Source organism: Coregonus lavaretus, assembly GCF_964263955.1.
Source record: "Coregonus lavaretus genome assembly, chromosome: 3".
Taxonomy (NCBI): Eukaryota; Metazoa; Chordata; class Actinopteri; order Salmoniformes; family Salmonidae; genus Coregonus; species Coregonus lavaretus.
In genome coordinates, this window is record NC_139990.1 from 74,415,038 (window position 1) to 74,434,638 (window position 19,601).

The 19,601-nt window shown below is 47.3% G+C and overlaps 1 protein-coding gene across 2 annotated transcripts in view; it reads right to left on the minus strand.

The window, feature by feature from the left end:
- LOC311112184 (transcription factor HIVEP3-like) overlaps window positions 1-19,601 on the minus strand; it is a 96,295-nt gene that overhangs the window by 13,411 nt on the left and 63,283 nt on the right. For both annotated transcript variants that reach the window (XM_084155196.1, XM_084155197.1), the window contains exons 2-3: window positions 10,622-15,400; window positions 10,185-10,333 (exon numbers count right to left, since the gene is read on the minus strand). In XM_084155196.1, coding sequence (XP_084011322.1) covers window positions 10,185-10,333; window positions 10,622-14,935 — 4,463 coding nt within the window. In that variant the 5' untranslated portion in view covers window positions 14,936-15,400. The remainder of the gene's footprint in view (window positions 1-10,184; window positions 10,334-10,621; window positions 15,401-19,601) is intronic.

The window sequence follows — 19,601 nt, forward strand, 5'->3', positions numbered from 1 at the left end:
TTGAAAAAAAGGCCTCCCAAAATGCTAATGTTGCTAATTGTTTGCAACGGTGTGGATTGCAGTCACTCCTTTTCCATAGAGTGCTTTCAATTTAAGGAAACAAATATTTACATATGTAAAATAGCTGAACTGTCCCTTTAAGGTAAACATTTTATGGCTTGTAAATTGTAAACCCCTGTTAGCAAACACTGATGATAGCATGCGCGCAACTTTGGTTTTAGAAGTTCGGGGGACATAACCTGGCGGTGGCCCATCTATATCTAATTTCCTGCATTTCTACACAATCCAATATTTTGTCTCTATTTAGAACAACAAAAAGTAAACAAAAAAAATGCCCACAGTCATCAATCTAGGTAAGAGATCATTATTAAATATGTTTGTGATTGATAAGACTGAACTAGATCAAAGGTAATTCAATAATACATTTTGTGTTGCACCTTTAACCAATAACCTAACAAATTAACAACAAAAATACAAAGACTTGATTGTCATTATTAAGACATCATCTATATCAAATTTCTGCCAGACCGCCCAGCCAGCAGGAGCCGCCTGCACGCCCGACCCCCAACAGTCTAGTACATAACTCAACTCTCTCCCAACACAATTTCTTCCCGCCTTTATTTTGGACACAAAAGTGAAATAAAAAAATACAAAACACCTCAAATATACATTAACACACAGAAACAGCAAATCCTCCATATAATTCATCTCATAGGCCTAATAGTACTGTAGAGCTCTTTTTACTTGCACACAATATAGCTGGGTCGCCCCATCCTGTCCCTAGGAGTCCACCACCCTGCAGAGCCCCAACCCAACACACCCCACTCAGCTTTAGGATCTTAGAGAAACAAAAATGATTGGTTTCGGGTCTGTTATATGTATATACAGTGGGGAGAACAAGTATTTGATACACTGCCGATTTTGCAGGTTATCCTACTTACAAAGCATGTAGAGGTCTGTCATTTTTTATCATAGGTACACTTTAACTGTGAAAGACGGAATCTAAAACAAAAATCCAGAAAATCACATTGTATGATTTTTAAGTAATTAATTTGCATTTTATTGCATGACATAAGTATTTGATCACCTACCAACCAGTAAGATTTCCGTCTCTCACAGACCTGTTAGTTTTTCTTTAAGAAGCCCTCCTGTTCTCCACTCATTACCTATATTAACTGCACCTGTTTGAACTCGTTACCTGTATAACAGACACCTGTCCACACACTCAATCAAACAGACTCCAACCTCTCCACAATGGCCAAGACCAGAGAGCTGTGTAAGGACATCAGGGATACATTTGTAGACCTGCACAAGGCTGGGATGGGCTACAGGACAATAGGCAAGCAGCTTGGTGAGAAGGCAACAACTGTTGGCGCAATTATTAGAAAATGGAAGAAGTTCAAGATGACGGTCAATCACCCTCGGTCTGGGGCTCCATGCAAGATCTCACCTCGTGGGGCATCAATGATCATGAGGAAGGTGAGGGATCAGCCCAGAACTACACGGCAGGACCTGGTCAATGACCTGAAGAGAGCTGGGACCACAGTCTCAAAGAAAACCAGTAACACACTACGCCGTCATGGATTAAAATCCTGCAGCGCATGCAAGGTCCCCCTGCTCAAGCCAGCGCATGTCCAGGCCCGTCTGAAGTTTGCCAATGACCATCTGGATGATCCAGAGGAGGAATGGGAGAAGGTAATGTGGTCTGATGAGACAAAAATAGAGCTTTTTGGTCTAAACTCCATTCGCCATGTTTGGAGGAAGAAGAAGGATGAGTACAACCCCAAGAACACCATCCCAACCATGAAGCATGGAGGTGGAAACATCATTCTTTGCGGATGCTTTTCTGCAAAGGGGACAGGACGACTGCACCGTATTGAGGGGAGGATGGATGGGGCCATGTATCGCGAGATCTTGGCCAACAACCTCCTTCCCTCAGTAAGAGCATTGAAGATGGGTCGTGGCTGGGTCTTCCAGCATGACAACGACCCGAAACACACAGCCAGGGCAACTAAGGAGTGGCTCCGTAAGAAGCATCTCAAGGTCCTGGAGTGGCCTAGCCAGTCTCCAGACCTGAACCCAATAGAACATCTTTGGAGGGAGCTGAAAGTCCGTATTGCCCAGCTACAGCCCCGAAACCTGAAGGATCTGGAGAAGGTCTGTATGGAGGAGTGGGCCAAAATCCCTGCTGCAGTGTGTGCAAACCTGGTCAAGACCTACAGGAAACATATGATCTCTGTAATTGCAAACAAAGGTTTCTGTACCAAATATTAAGTTCTGCTTTTCTGATGTATCAAATACTTATGTCATGCAATAAAATGCAAAGTAATTACTTAAAAATCATACAATGTGATTTTCTGGATTTTTGTTTTAGATTCCATCTCTCACAGTTGAAGTGTACCTATGACAAAAATTACAGACCTTACATGCTTTGTAAGTAGGAAAACCTGCAAAATCGGCAGTGTATCAAAAACGTGTTCTCCCCACTGTAGGTGTTCCTCTTGTCCAGGTGGGAAAGGGCAGTGTGGAGTGCAATAGAGATTGCATCATCTGTGGATCTGTTGGGTCGGTATGCAAATTGGAGTGGGTCTAAGGTTTCTGGGATAATGGTGTTGATGTGAGCCATGACCAGCCTTTCATGGCTACAGACGTGAGTGCTACGGGTCGGTAGTCATTTAGGCAGGTTATCTTAGTGTCCTTGGGCACGGGGACTATGGTGGTCTGCTTGAAACATGTTGGTATTACAGACTCAGTCAGGGACATGTTGAAAATGTCAATGAAGACACTTGCCAGTTCGTCAGCACATGCTCGGAGTACACATCCTGGTAATCCGTCTGGCCCTGCGGCCTTGTGAATGTTGACCTGCTTAAAAGTCTTACTCACATCGGCTATGGAGAGTGTGATCACACAGGCATGTCGGCCACCAGGCATACAGTCAGAACCGTGCAGGTAATCAAAATATGTAGGCTATAGGAATGCTGTATTTCACAATTTCTTGGCTTGCAATGTCTCGCGCAGGTTCACTAAAGTAGGGGCTATCAATAAGTAGGCAGAGCTATTCTACACACAACAACCGAAGACCAAAACACACACTAGCATTTTCATTGAGAAGAGAAAGAGGAGCAGGCGAGGGAGAGAAGTTTGAGGCAGGCAGAAAGGCAGTTAGAACCGTGCACATAGGCTATATCTTGGCAATCTGTATGTAACAATGCCTCGTAAATTCATCAAAAGTATATTAAAGTATATATTAGGCTATCAATGAATATGGCTAAGATATTCTTCATAGTGGCAGTGAATTGAAGTTGAACATCGCCAAATGCATCAGTTAAATTAGGCCTAAATGTGCAATAAAAAGTATTGTGCCTATTGCTTATTTAATGAAACCCTGGCTGGCTGTTGATGTCCTAGATTAGTGCTCTCCAACCCTGTTCCTGGAGAGCTACCTTTCTGTAGGTTTTTGCTCCAACCCCAGTTGTAACTAACCTGATTCAGCTTATCAACCAGCTAATTATTGAATCAGATGCGCTAGATTAGGGTTGGAGTGAAAACCTACATGATGGTAGCTCTCCACAAACAGGGTTGGAGAGCCCTGTCCTAGGAAATAGACAGCAAAGCAGCATCCTCGCTAAACCTTTTGGAAATGGCAAGTTCACTTTCTCATCCATAAACACAGTCAAGTGCAAATACGGTTCAGCAGCTCAAGTCAGCAGGATGGGGGGCATTGTTATTAGGAAGGACGTCCACCATGGATGGATCCCTAAAATAATGCTTATGATCACACTTCATCAATTTCAATATTATTATACATTAAGCACGAGTTATCAGTGTAGCCTATTATCGTCTGGTCATGACGTTGAAATATCTTTACGCCTACAATAAAAACCTCCAGGCTTCCGTCATAAGAGTCAATTCAATTAGAAAAATTAAGAATTACAGGGGACAGTTTGGAAAAACGAATCCTGTGTGAATCATCCTCTGGAATAAGGCACATGCTTGGATAATAATTACAAAACCAACGTATCTAGTAATACCTGTCCAAATAGGCCTATAACATGGCAAAGAATCAGCGTAGAGTGCACCGCATCCTTCCATGGGATCCGTCAAGGCGGCGCACAGCAGAAAGATCACATCACCTTCTATATTCAAACAAAATAGGCCTTTTATAGGCAAATGGGCAGCATCATGCTCATGTCTGTCCTCTAGAATGCAAATGTAGTCTTCTTAGTAGGACTCTGCAATAATGAGGTGTATGTGTGTGCGCATCCGTTTCAGGGTGTTTTGGGAGTCGAGTAAGAGTCGACTCCCACGACTCCAACCACAGGTGACTCCAAAAATCCTGGAGTCGTGCACCACTACGTTTAACTCTCCCGTGCTGGTTCCAGCCAGCCTTCCAGAAGCTTTGCCTTCACACAGCCTGTCCGCCCGCTCTGTGGTGTCCGCTCGGTCCTAAATCCAGCCATCTGTAAACTCCAAACAGCCTATCCGACCGCTCTGAGTCATCCGCATGGTCGTAAAGCACACTGATTACCTATTTTTGTATCACATTGTAATGATAACACTTGGGGGTGGGGATGCTATTTCAGAATGTGGGGGGGACATGAACCCCCCGTCCCCGTCCCCGTCCCCCCGTCCCCAGTGAAAGTTGCGCCCCTGGATGATAGCATGCATGAAATAGATGCAATATCTATAATATCTGTATATATTAAACACTAAATTATTTTCATTATATTTAACAGATTCATTCCTTTCATATTCCATCAGTGGAAAACTGTGTGATCATGCACAAAGATCATGGGGAGGTTAGCTGTATACCTCTAACTTTCTCACTCATCATTATTCATGATTCATTCATGATTATCCGTAATCATGGTAGCATCCACATTAATGTAGATGTGTTCAGAAACACATTCTATTCTTATTTACAATAAAAGTGATTCCAAAATGACAATACATTATTTACCATTAATTTCTATTGGGTACAACATAATCCGAAACACAACCAAAACAAACAGCAAATGCATCCAACGTTTGTTAGTCACATGCTTGATGTAGTTATTGTGTGCTAGGACCATACTACACTTTTGACAAAATGTCTATGACACCTTCAAATGGACGTAACTAGATACAGAAAGTGCTTTCATTTCTAAACGGTAAAACCGATATATATGAAAATACCCTAAAATAAAAGGTGACATTCTTTACTGTTGCCTCATAAAACATTTGATCTCAAATCCAAAATGAAAAAGTTTTAGCTTCCCTGTCCAAATAAATACATAGGGGAGTGTATATTATTTTAGCTGAATTTGAGTATTTTGTGTGTCCAACTACAGTTGAAGTCGGAAGTTTACATACACTTAGGTTGGAGTCATTAAAATTCGTTTTTCAACCACTCCACAAATTTCTTGTTAACAAAATATAGTTTTGGCAAGTCGGTTAGGACATCTACTTTGTGCATGACACAAGTAATTTTTCCAACAATTGTTTACAGACAGATTATTTCACTTATAATTCACTGTATCACAATTCCAGTGGGTCAGAAGTTTACATACACTAAGTTGACTGTGCCTTTAAACAGCTTGGAAAATTCCAGAAAATTATGTCATGGCTTTAGAAGCTTCTGATAGGCTAATTGACATCATTTGAGTCAATTGGAGGTGTATCTGTGGATGTATTTCAAGGCTTACATTCAAACTCAGTGCCTCTTTGCTTGACATCATGGGAAAATGAAAAGAAATCAGCCAAGACCTCAGAAAAACAATTGTAGACCTTCACAAGTTTGGTTCATCCTTGGGAGCAATTTCCAAACGCCTGAAGGTACCACGTTCATCTGTACAAACAATAGTACGCAAGTATAAACACCATGGGACCACGAAGCCATCATACCGCTCAGGAAGGAGACGTGTTCTGTCTCCTAGAGATGAACGTACTTTGGTGCGAAAAGTGCAAATCAATCCCAGAACAACAGCAAAGGACCTTGTGAAGATGCTGGAGGAAACAGGTACAAAAGTATCTATATCCACAGTAAAACGAGTCCTACATCGACAGAACCTGAATGGCCGCTCAGCAAGGAAGAAGCCACTGCTCCAAAACCGGCATAAAAAAGCCAGACTACGGTTTGTAACTGCACATGGGGACAAAGATCGTACTTTTTGGAGAAAAGTTATCTGGTCTGATGAAACAAAAATAGAACTGTTTGGCCATAATGACCATCGTTATGTTTGGAGGAAAAAGGGGGTGCCTTGCAAGCCGAAGAACACCATCCCAACCGTGAAGCACGGGGGTGGCAGCATCATGCTGTGGGGGTGCTTTGCAGCAGGAGGGACTGGTGCACTTCACAAAATAGATGGCATCATGAGGAAGGAAAATTATGTGGATATGTTGAAGCAACATCTCAAGACATCAGTCAGGAAGTTGATGCTTGGTCGCAAATGGGTCTTCCAAATGGACAATGACATTTTTTACATTTACATTTACGTCATTTAGCAGACGCTCTTATCCAGAGCGAATTACAAATAGGTGCATTCACCTTATAGCCAGTGGGATAACCACTTTACAATGTTTTTTTTTTTTTTTTTTTTTTTTTGGGGGGGTAGAAGGATTACTTTATCCTATCCCAGGTTTTTCTTAAAGAGGTGGGGTTTCAAATGTCTCCGGAAGGTGGTGAGTGACTCCGCTGTCCTGGCGTCGTGAGGGAGCTTGTTCCACCATTGGGGTGCCAGAGCAGCGAACCGTTTTGACTGGGCTGAGCGGGAACTATGCTTCCGCAGAGGTAGGGGAGCCAGCAGGCCAGAGGTGGATGAACGCAGTGCCCTCGTTTGGGTGTAGGGACTGATCAGAGCCTGAAGGTACGGAGGTGCCGTTCCCCTCACAGCTCCGTAGGCAAGCACCATGGTCTTGTAGCAGATGCAAGCTTCAACTGGAAGCCAGTGGAGTGTGCGGAGGAGCGGGGTGACTTGAGAGAACTTGGGAAGGTTGAACACCAGACGGGCTGACCCCAACCATACTTCCAAAGTTGTGGCAAAATGGCTTAAGGACAACAAAGTCAAGGTATTGGAGTGGCCATCACAAAGCCCTGACCTCAATCCTATAGAACATTTGTGGGCAGAACTGAAAAAGCGTGTGCGAGCAAGGAGGCCTACAAACCTGACTCAGTAACACCAGCTCTGTCAGGAGGAATGGGCCAAAATTCACCCAACTTATTGTGGGAAGCTTGTGGAAGGCTACCCAAAACATTTGACCCAAGTTAAACAATTTAAAGGCAATGCTACCAAATACTAATTGAGTGTATGTAAACTTCTGATCCACTGGGAAGCTGAAATAAATCATTCTCTCTACTATTATTTTGACATTTCACATTCTTAAAATAAAAGTGGTGATCCTAACTGACCTAAGACAGGGAATTTTTACTAGGATTAAATGTCAGGAATTGTGAAAAACTGTTTAAATGTATTTGGCTAAGTTGTATGTAAACTTCCAACTTCAACATGTCCTTGTCTGTCATAAGGAAACTAAATGTTCAATGCTTCCTGCTATCTTTCCCTCTTTCCACCATTTCCCCTCTGTCTTTCCTTTTTAATTCCATCTCTAACACTGTCTTTTACTGTGGTGCTCTTGGCAGATCACTATCTGTTGGCTAGACTGCAGCAGCTGCTAAAGGAAAGGTAGCTTTTTGTGAGCCGAGATCAGAGGCAACAGTGAGAGCAGATACTGCAGTGGGAAGACACACACACACACACACACACACCTCGCAGCAATTGGCCATGTTCAATGCCCACACCCAATTATTGCCTTTACTCAAGGGACTTTAGGTGTTGGACTTACATTTTTACATTTGACATTTTAGTCATTTAGCAGACGCTCTTATCCAGAGCGACGTACATTTAGTGAATGCATACGTGTTTTTTTGTTTTGTTTTTTTCATACTGGCCCCCCGTGGGAAACGAACCCACATCCCTGCCGGCCAAACCCTCCCCTACCTTGGACGACGCTGGACCAATTGTGCGCCGCCCATGGGTCTCCCGGTTGCAGCCGGCTGCGACAGAGCCTGGACTTCTTTCCTACATACGTACAGTACCAGTCAAAAGTTTGGACACGCCTACTCATTCAAGGGTTTTTCTTTATTTTTACTATTTTCTACATTGTAGAATAATAGTGAAGACATCAAAATTATTAAATAACACATATGGAATCATGTAGTAACCAAAAAAGTGTTAAACAAATCCAAATTTATATTTGAGATTCTTCATATTAGCCACCCTTTGCCTTGACGACAGCTTTGCACACTCTTGGCATTCTCTCTACCAGCTTCACCTGGAATGCTTTTCCAACCATCTTGAAGGAGTTCCCACATATGCTTAGCACTTGTTGGCTGATTCTCCTTCACTCTGCCGTCTGACTCATCCCAAACCATCTCAATTGGGTTGAGGTCGGGGGATTGTGGAGGCCAGGTCATCTGATGCAGCACTCCATCACTCTCCTTCTTGGTAAAATAGCCCTTGCACAGCCTGGAGGTGTGTTGGGTCATTGTCCTGTTGAAAAACAAATGATAGTCCCACTATGCCCAAACCAGATGGGATGGCGTAACGCTGTGGTAGCCATGCTGGTTAAGTGTGCCTTGAATTCTAAATAAATCACTGACAATGTCACCAGCAAAGCACCCCCACACCATAACACCTCCTCCTCCATGCTTTACGGTGGGAACTACACATGCAGAGATCATCTGTTCACCCACACTGCGTCTCACAAAGACACGGCGGTTGGAACCAAAAATCTCCAATTTGGACTCCAGACCAAAGGACAAATTTCCACCAGTCTAATGTCCGTTGCTCGTGTTTCTTGGCCCAAGCAGGTCTCTTCTTCTTATTGGTGTCCTTTAGTAGTGGTTTCTTTGCAGCAATTTGACCATGAAGGCCTGATTCACACAGTCCCCTCTGAACAGTTGATGTTGAGATGTGTCTGTAACTTGAACTCTGTGAAGCATTTATTTGGGCTTAAATTTCTGAGGCTGGTAACTCCAATGAACTTATCCTCTGCAGCATAGGTAACTCTGGGTCTTCCATTCCTGTGGCGGTCCTCATGAGAGCCAGTTTCATCATAGCGCTTGATGGTTTTTGCAACTGCACTTCAAGAAAGTTTAAAAGTTCTTGAAATGTTCCGTATTGACTGACCTTCATGTCTTAAAGTAATGATGGACTGTCATTTCTCTTTGCTTATTTGAGCTGTTCTTGCCATAATATGGACTTGGTCTTTTACCAAATAGGGCTATCTTCTGTATACCCCCCTACCTTGTCACAACACAACTGATTGGCTCAAACGCATTAAGAAGGAAAGAAAATCCACAAATTAACTTTTAAGAAGGCACACCTGTTAATTGAAATGCATTCCATGTGACTACCTCATGAAGCTGGTTGAGAGAATGCCAAGAGTGTGCAAAGCTGTCATCAAGGCAAAGGGTGGCTATTTGAAGAATCTCACATATAAAATATATTTTGATTTGTTTAACAGTTTTTTGGTTACTACATGATTCCATGTGTTATTTAATAGTTTTGATGTCTTCACAATTATTCTACAATGTAAAAAATAGTAAAAATTAAGAAAAACCCTTGAATGAGTAGGTGTGTCCAAACTTTTGACTGGTAGTGTATGTACAGCAGCTAAACTTCAGTTGCTCTCTTGTCATTGAGAGGAAGGTATACAGACACTAATGAGAATCTCGTAAAACAAATCTGGAAGGATGCTTTCTGCTTGTCTACTGCACCGCACAAACATCAACCCCATTCAACACTACATTTTCTACCAGCTGTGAATGGCAAAGGCTCTGCTGTCGGTAGAAATGAAGTCCCTGGGGGCTAGCTCACCTGTTTCTCTGTTATTCTGGAAGACTGAAGTGTAAAACATTCTCCACTGTTACTGCCTTTTCTTCCCTCATAATGTGGCATTTATATTTTGAGACTCATTTGGTGGCAGCCCTGCGCTGCCTGGTACTGCTACCGTATCTGAATACAATGACACACAGCTAATGTATTGTTACATCTCTGATACCTTTATCTGTCAATAACGTTGAATATCAGCATGATTATACATGATGAATTTAGCAGAAAAATCTATCTGCTCATAGAACAAATCCACTAGTATTAGCTGATCAGACATAGCTATGCAGTACTCCTGTGTCGACTTTCTCTTACCCGCCCTCGAAGATTTGGACACGGAGAGGCTCGCTCTGTTTGGAGGTGGAGGGCCCTTGCTCCTCTCTCTTCCCCTTCTTCTCCTCCTTCTCAGGCTGCTGTGTTGGCTCCTTCACTTCGACAGGGGTGCTGGGTGGGGTAGCATGTACCTACACTCAAAGACAGACACAGGCAAATTCACCAACGCACCCTGACATCTTGGTTGGCAATGATGATACACAGTACATTGGAACAACAATTAATGTCAAACATTTAATGTATTGGTTGTAGTGTATCACCTAACATCATATTGTCTGGTAATTTCCAGCTGTGAAATTGTGGGGTATGCATTATTCTATATAATTCATAACTAAAACTAAATCAGTGATTTTGGCAGTTTTGGTCTAATTGGCCCATGCTGTGTTTTCCTAGATATTGAATATTGCTGTTATATTTACCTCTGAAATGTGGGACTTTCTGCTGCTGGCAAGGACCACCTTGCCCATGGTAGGGGTTAGAGCTGTGGCCATGGTGTAGGTCTCTGAGCTGTGCTTCTGCTTGGAGCGCAGCAGGGACAGTGCCAGCTTGGTGGACAGGCCTGGCAGGTTGGGGTTGTGCACGCTGACGCTCCAGGAGGTATAAACTGAGGTTTGTGGCTCCCTCTGGGCAGAAGGGTTGGGCTTCACGTAGTTCAAGTAGCACCAGCTGACTGAGGTGGTGGTGTGGAGGCTGGGGTACGATGGGGCTTTGGCTCGCTCTGGACTCTGGGGTACTAAGGAAGCACTCACTCCCTGGCCCTCGTCGTCCTCCCTCCCCTTTTCTTTCTTAGGTTCAGCCTTCCCTTGCACCTCCCGCTCTTCCCTGTGCCCCTCTGGGTCCCGTACCTCCTCTTCCTCCTCGACTTTCACAGTTACTACTCCTATCTGTGCCCTTTCCGGCTCTTTCTCTTCATCCTCCCCTGCTTCCAGTTTTCTCCTAGTTTCCTCTTCCTCTCCCACCTTCTCTTCCTCCTCCACCTCTTCCTCCTTCACACGTTTCTGCTGGCGCTGGGCCTCTGTGCTGAGCTCCAGACTGGCTGCAGGGGAGAGCATGCGTTTGCTCCCTCCTGCCCCCAGTATCCCGTAGCCCTCCCCGGACGCAAAGCCCAGCTCCAGGGGCAGGGGTAGAGACAGGGGCAGGTAGCTTTTGAAGTCCGGGGTGGGGATCTTCAGGTAGGACCTCTGCAGCTTGTCCTGCTCCAGCTGGCCCATGATAACCATGGCCATGCAGCAGATGGGCTCCTGCGAGCGGTCTGACGCCAGGATCTGGGAGAGGGTGGTGTACAGGGCACTGGCGTAGGTGGGCATGTGGGTCTGGAGGCGCACTGGTACCACCAGTGACACGATCGGTGTCAGCTGCGCCAGGCACGTTGCAATGACAGGCGTGGGATGGTGGCAGGGTAGGGGGACTAAGGACTGAGGATATGGGGCAGGGAGAACCACGGTGGAGGGTATGGGGGGCTGTGTGGGGACTTGGATGGTGAGCCCAGGGGGCACGGGGAGGTACACAGCCTGGCCAGCCCCGGTGGGGTACTGCAGGGAGAGCAGAGCTGAGAAAGGATGGAGGGGCAGGCCTAGTCGTTCTGCCATGTGAAGCTGCCCTGGGTGGACTTGTATGGTTGGAGGGGAAGGGTGTGTGTGTAAGAAGGCTCTGTGGATGATGTGGGTGGAGAGGACATCTGAGATGGCAGTGGTGACCGGGTGGAGCTGGGCTATCTGGCCAAGAGGGATCCGATCATGACCAGTTGGTCGCATGGGGAATGGGAGTCTCCGGGGCTGGTGGAACAGCTGTATGGTCTTCCCTATGGCCTCCGGGCTGAGCCTGGAGGTGCTGGCTTCAGCTGGGTGGAGGGCAGGGTGGCTGGTGTAGGACGGGCCTGGCTTGGGGCTCCCTGGTCGGCCTGACTGGCAGGCCACGGCCCCTTCCTCGTGGTCTGGCTCGCCCAGGGTGGCGTGCTTCACCAGTAGGCACTTCCTCCTCTCCCTCCAGGCCGACGCAGACTGCTGAGGGGATAGGAACCCGTAGTCAAAGGATTTGCTCCTGGTCTCCACGATCTCGGCCGTGTGCTGGGGGCTGGCCGCGGCCTGCTCCGAGGCTGAGCGCCGCATCTCTCTTTGGGGTTGGTGGTGTTGGTGGGGGCCCGAGGGCACGGTTAGCATGTGTGAGCCCTGGGTGCTGCCGGAGCCCCAGGGGGAAGGCTCAGCAGGTTTGCCCTCCATGTCTTCAAAGGAGGCAGAGCGGCTGGGGGAGTGAGAAATGTTGGTCTCCTGGCTGGGGCTCCGGGGCCCCAGCGATACAGACTCAAAGCTAGACTCTCCGGAAGAATGGGCAGCAGACTCGGCTAGACGGAGACGCTTCTTCTTTGGTGGCAGCTTCTCGGCGGGGAGCTGAGCCATACTCTGGCTGCGCTGAGGCCACTGGAACTCCTCTACCACTCTCTCTGGCTCCTTAGACGAGGACGCCGTCGCCGTGGGCGACACTGACACCATATCAGCGTCAGGCTCCACCGTCACTAGGATCTCTGGCACTTGGATGTTGTGCTGGCGGACCAGGCGGGACATGGAGGGCAATGATTTTGGCTGCGGGTTTTTTACCAGTGTTGACTGGCTCTCTCTGAGCTCTATAGACTCCTGGCTCTCCATGGATATACTTTCCTGCTTCTCGAAGGAGCTGGTGTGCTGGATGACCGAGATGCCCTTCCTGTCTTGCTGCTGCTCGGCCTGTGAGGGAGCACCTGAGAAGGCCCCACTCTGCTCCACCAGGCTTGGCACTGCAGTGGTGGCTGCGGGGCTGCAGGTCACAACAGCTGTAGGCCCGGGGCTGGGAGGATCCTCCTCCAGACTCTCCTCTTTCCTCCTCTTCCTCACTGTCATGGCCAGTGCCCGGAATTTATAGTGCATCATCTGAGGGCGGTCATCCCGGCATGCCCCATCCACCTCTCCTCTCTCCAGCTCCTTTATTGGCTGGCCTGTGCAGAGACCCCTGTGGGCCTCGTAACTCTCCCTTTGTTTACAGCGGGCTCCGCAGGCCTCGCACTCATAGAGCCTTGGACCTTTGCGTTGCTGCTGTTGCTGCTTCCTGGTTAGGCCACTTTCTGTAGCTGCGGAGGAGGGGCCAGCCTCCTCCAGGATGAGCTCTGCCCCGAGGGGCACCTCAATGGCGGGCTGGCGCCTCAGCAAACGGTGCTGCCCGCCCACCCTCATCTCAGCCACCACGGCCTGCTGCTCATCAAAGGAGTGGCTCAGACGACAGAAGCCCCGGGGAGAGGTGTTGGAGCGGTTTCCCTGGCCTGCTGACGTGGGCATGGAGTGGCTTCTCAGCAGAGGCACTGAGGAGGAGGACTCCTGGACCCCCGATGGGTCCACGTCTTGGACATGGAGATGGAATGATTGGCCTGCCATACCACTGGGGCCGGGGCTTTCGCCCTTAGGCTCAAACACATAGGGGTCTTTGGGGGAGGAGAACTTGGGTGACTCCAGACTACTCTTCCTGGAGAGTGAGGAGCGCCTGGGCTTGACGCTATCGATCTCGCTGGTGTCCACCACCGCCTCGTTGATGGTGATGAGTTTGGTGATGTGATCGATGACCTGTGTCTTGGGAACACTGAAGGGCATGCTGCTCTTCTCCTCCATCCCCGATGATGAAGAGTGGGCATGCTGCTGATGGGGACCGCGCTGCTGCCCTCCCAACCGCCCAAACTTGCCCAGGATGATCTCGGCATAGGTTTTGGCGTTGGCGGTGGGAGGGCTCACCTGGGAGTCAGCTCGGCTCATCTCAGCACTCCTCGAAAGGGAGAAGTAGCCTGACTCTTGGCTGCCTTTACTGCTGGGGCCCAGGGAGGAAGAGGTGGAGGAAGAGGGAGGGTCGTCCGGGGAGGCCATGGGGCCACGCTTCCTCTCGCTCAGCCTCATGGCCAGTCTCTGCTTCACGGCCTGGGAGTCGTCAGACCTCTGGCCCTCCTCTTGCCCTGACAGCGCCAAACTGCTGCTGCTCTTCTGCTTGCCCAGCCTCTCCTTCCTGTACTGACCCGTCTCCTCCTCAGAGTCTGTGCTCTCCCCCTCTGTAGGCTCCTCGGGATCCTCTCCCGGGGCGCTCATCTCGGGTCCGCTCAGGCTCAGCTCGTCCCGGCTGGACACCAGGCCAGCCTTGATGCGGTGGGCGTGGGACTTGCGGTGCTTGTACAGGTTACTCTTGGTCTTGAAGGAGAAGCCACAGGGGGCGCAGGGGTAAGGCCTCTCCCCTGTGTGGGAGCGTATGTGTTTCTGGAGAACGCTGGGTTTGGCACATGGACGGCCGCAGTAAGTGCACACGTACTTCCCCGGTTTCTGGGGCTTCCTCTCGCCTCTTTTAGAAGGGCTGCCCTCTGGGGCCTCCTGGTTGGGCTGGGACTGGACCCCCTGAGTGTTGTGGCCTTGGGTAGAGGAGGACGGTAGGGATGAAGTGGAGGGGGAGGAGAAGCTGCCTCCTGAAGGACCTGGGGTGTCTGTTGAGAGCTGCCATGCTGCTGCTTGGATCTTGTGCTGATGCTGGAGCCTGAGGAGCAGGTCGCTACGTTTGGGCTTGCGGTGGTGGAGGCAGCCCAGGCCACCATGGACGGGGCGGGGGTTGGATGGCGGCTGCTGTGGCTGAGGTGGACGGGACCCAGTGGGGGGCTCAGCGGCTCCAGCAGACAGAGGCTGCTGTTGCCTTCCGGATCGCTCCCCATCAGCAGAATGGCTGGGCTCCGCTTCCATAGAGTGGGGAGGAGGCCTTATGGACACACAGGGAATGCCTCTGGGAGCAGTGCACCACACAGCCTCGTGGGGCTAGCCACAGTGCCGCAGAGATGCCTGGGACGAGAGAACATCTAGAGGGGGAGGCAGTGGCATCAGTTCAGGACTAATAAATCACAATGGAGTACCTTTATGAGCGGGCCAAAAGTCATTCAAGAGGACCAAATAAGACATAATTAAAAAGTGCCCCAGAGCAGCATAGAGGATGTGGGTAAACATAGATCCTCTCTCATCACGGAGTAAGTCTGTTCCCATCCGGCCTGAGCCATTGTGACAGGTCTTCACTGTGGACTGGGAGCTAGAAGAGGGTTTGGCTTGGCATCCTGCTGGACCGTTCCGACACTGTGGCTCTGCTGAGTAGAAACCTCTGGGTCTTCTCTTGATCCGCTTAGGCAGTCACTGGGCAATCCTAGCACCTCACTGGATCTGCAGAAACACAGAAATAAGCAGAAGTGAGTCACAGAGCTTAGGCAGACCTGACAAAATACACTTAGGCATTTGTTTCATCATTATTGGTTGTGACTCGTGACACTATCAATGACTAGGTGGCCAGTCCCTAAAGACCACAAAAACAGACTATTTGTCATGGGATTTAGGCCTAGTCAAAGCCCTGTAACCAAACACTGACTCTCACGTTGATATTGCTGCCACATATCATACCCTGACAAATAAGGCCACATTTCCTTGGCCTGATGAGTGGGGGAAGTGTTCTAATGATCACATTAGCGAGGTAATTGCGGTAACACCGTGTTATTGCTCTGATCTATTCTTGCCCAACCTGTATGCTGAAGGGTCTCTGCCACATACAGAAAAGGTATATTTCAGTGTACTTCTACCCTGTAATGTTGGTTCTGTACGTGGAAATGTGCTCTAATGGTCTCAATGCACTAATGTGCAATATACAACATAAAACCTCATAGTTCCAAAAAGAGCTCAGACACAGTGAGAGAGGAAACTCTACCACACCACTGTGTATCGATCGCTGACGCCAAACCATCTGGCTAGAGCACAGTCTGCACGAGACACCACTGCTCTGAGAAGGCCAAGCCAGGTCAACGTCCAGGGCAGCAGCGCCAACAGAGAGGGTAAAATTGTGACGAAATGTCATGGCACCAAGTCAAAACAAACGTTTGAAATTTAGCCTGAGCTTATTCGATCTTGTTCTCAAGCTGGGGGAAGGGGGGCTATCTTCTTGTAATGAGTAAAGATGAGTTGACAGCGAGAGGCCTTCAGCCTCTGCCCCTGTGTTGTACTGACATGTACAGCCACTAGGGTGCAGCATGGCAGGGATGAGACGCCAGGTGACGTAGTTGAAGATAGAAAAAAGACTGCAGGAAGATGAGGAAGTGTAAATCCCCTCTTTTATCAAGACATATCTGCTGTAATATTTCCCACTTTAGGAGAAATCCAGGTCTCAACTCCACACACAGAATTATTGTACCGCAGTCAATCAAAACACATTCTGGGAGCAGCCAGAGTCAATCAAAAAATGTCACTGAGCTGTCGTAGCCAACTGCTGACAGTCCGAGCTGAGGCCCATCCACTGACATCCATCATCATCATCAGAGCAGAGCCATCCACACACACTTCTCAGGATAGCTTACTCTGTCTGCTCATGTGCAGAGTGATATTTGGCATTTAAAACTGTGTGTGTTCTCCTCCCTGCTGCAGCAGCTCTGTATAAAGCTATCCATCTCCATATCTCTGGTGCTCATAACAGGCCACACTATTAGGTAATCAGGTGCATACGTATAACCATCAATAATAGCCTGATACAATCCCGAGTGGAGCAGCGGTCTAAGGCACTGCATCTCAATGCTAGAGGCGTCACTACAGACCCTGGTTCGATTCCAGGCTGTATCACAATCCGGCTGTGATTGGGAGTCCCATAGGGCGGCGCACAATTGTCCCAGCGTCGTCCGGGTTTGGCGTAATTGTAAATAAGAATTTGTTCTTAACTGACTTGCCTAGTTAAATAAAGGTTAAATAAATAAATATATAGTGTATATATAATACTTCAAATTTTCAAATGTTTTACTTTAAATCAATCGGGAGTAAATCATCATTTAGTCTGTGAATAATTAATCATATTTGAGAATACCAGGGAGGGAATAGATTTAGGGGTTATAAGCTAGTGCATTTAACACAGTGTGTAAGACAGTGTCTCCCTCCCACCGTCCCTGGGTAAGGCAAAAGCAGTGGCAGAGGTAGAGGCTGACAAGTTGACAGGGTGAGTGAGTGTGAGAGCGAGAGAGAGATGCCTCTCTGAGAGGCTGTGTGGAGTCATTCAGTGTTCCAGCGGCTGGCTAAACAGGCCTAGCAGAAGACTAGTCTGGCTGACTCCAGCTGGGGCAGCGGTGACAGGTTTTTTAATGAGCCCGGGTTTCTCTCTTTCTCCATATGTTCCTGAAAAACACAGCACAGTCTGGCTTCATTACAGTGGACAATAAAACAGAGAATCACTCTTCCTTTTTGGAAGTGAATTGACAGATTCTCGGCTCCATTTCCACGTACCCCCACATCTGCTGAAGGATGATCATCCATTTAGTCTGTTCCTCCGAACAGAAGTTAACTTTGATTACAACAGAGTACTCAACAGTAGCAATTTCTGAGAATTACAGACTGAAGCGAATGCATTAAAACAAACTAAAATGCCTCACAGTAAGAGAAGATGTGAGTGTGGGCCTTATCTGTTCTGAGCTGTCCAGACACATTGGGAATTAGCCAGATACATTGGGAATTAGCTAGCCTTGGGAATGAGCTAGAATAGTTAGAAAATGGATTGGTTTCATACTGTAGCTAGGTCATGTACCAATGTGGTCTCTTCACACACAATTCCCAAGAAAGAAAAGTGAGAGTGAGAATACTACAGGAGTGTGAGACTGAGAAATAAAAAAGGCATGAGTGGGAGAGAGAGGAAAAGACAGGTAAAGAGTGGGAAGAAGAATGGGGATAAAAAAAGACGGCACTATGAAGCCAGAGTGCATAGGAGGGCGATACATATTGTATATAGAAATATACCGGTGAGAGGAAGAGCGAAGATAAAGAAAGGGGAGGGAGAGAGAGAGCGAGAGAGAGCGAGAATAAGAAAGGAAAGTGTCTTCCCCCTTCCTATGTTGTATTGTTTGAACTGAGCACACGTTGGCCATCACAGTGTAAGGGTTAATGATCTCTGGCATAGTATTGGTGCAGCCTTTAAAACAGGGTGATTAGGTGGTTTTAGGGTGGGGGAGAGCACCGTCTGAATTATGCATGACAGTGCAGTCTAGACTCTAGCTCAGAACAAGGAAACACGCATTAGGGCTTTGCCAGGAAGACAAGGGGAAAGCCTGCCAGAGTGAGCGAGCACATCATCATCACTCACACAAGCGCACACAGTACGTATGTATACAGTACGTATGTGCACACACACATACAGACACATGCACGTGTACACACACACACACAGACATGCACACTAAAGCACGTGTACACACACACACATTATCTACTAATGTATAGTGGTGGAGAGTCGACTCCAAAATAGTTGATTCCTCAACTCCTTGACCACAAGAGTCGGAGTTGACTCCAAAAATCCTGGAGTTATACAAAAAACATTGCCTAGGCAGCTAGGCTGACTTAGGCTACCGATTAGCTTTGAATATTTTGGTCAGTAGATTGTCAGACAGCTCAATATGCATTGCTAATCAATCACCCAGTTCATTGAGAACAACTGACCATTTTTGCTAATTTTGGTCAGTTTGGTCAAATTGGAGTCTGCGTTGAGAGAGAGACTCGACTCCAACGAATCCGATAGCAGGAGTCGGAGTCGACTCCAAAAATCCATGACAAATTTGGAAAGTGAAAGAGAGGCATGGGTCCTTTCCCACTAGCAGGAGGGGGCCAAGGGAGACTAGGCAGCCCAGGTAGAGTGCTCTGACTGGGGAGAGAGCCAAGGCAGATAGGGGCACTAACAGGTTCAGTTGCCATGGTAAATAGAATGTATAATGTCACAAAGCAACATCATGACTTCACATACATCACAAGAGAAGGAAGCTTGGATTTCCATAGATACCAGCAATAACATTCTAAAATTCCAAATAATTCTAAACACAGATTCCCCTCTACCTTAGCATACTCTCACCTTCTGAGATAGCAAGCTTTTAAATCCTTTGGTTGACTCTTGAAATACACAGCATTTATCTTTAAAAATGTCAGCGCACAACTTGGAGTATGACCCTGACTCTGAGTCTGACTGCGAGTCCGGCTATGAATCTGGTGACTTTTACTTTGACTCAGAAGATGAGTCCGGTGATGAGGCATTTGATGGTGCATAAACTCAACAACTATAATGCCAATGGCTACCAGTCAGAAGACAGGCACACCCTTGGAGAGGCAATGGATCACCTGGAAACTCATCTCAACTGGCTCAAATATTGTCACGACTACAAATATATGGTTGGTTAGAGCTTGGAACTCCAGAGTTGGTTCCTGCTGTTACACGAGAGATGAATCAAACACCTAAGCCTATACAGATTGTCATCATATTAATTAAATGTATTAATAATATTCATTTCATTTGGCTACATTGTCATTATTGTATTCCTTTCACAATTATTTGAGATTGGATAAGGGATCGGAAACTATA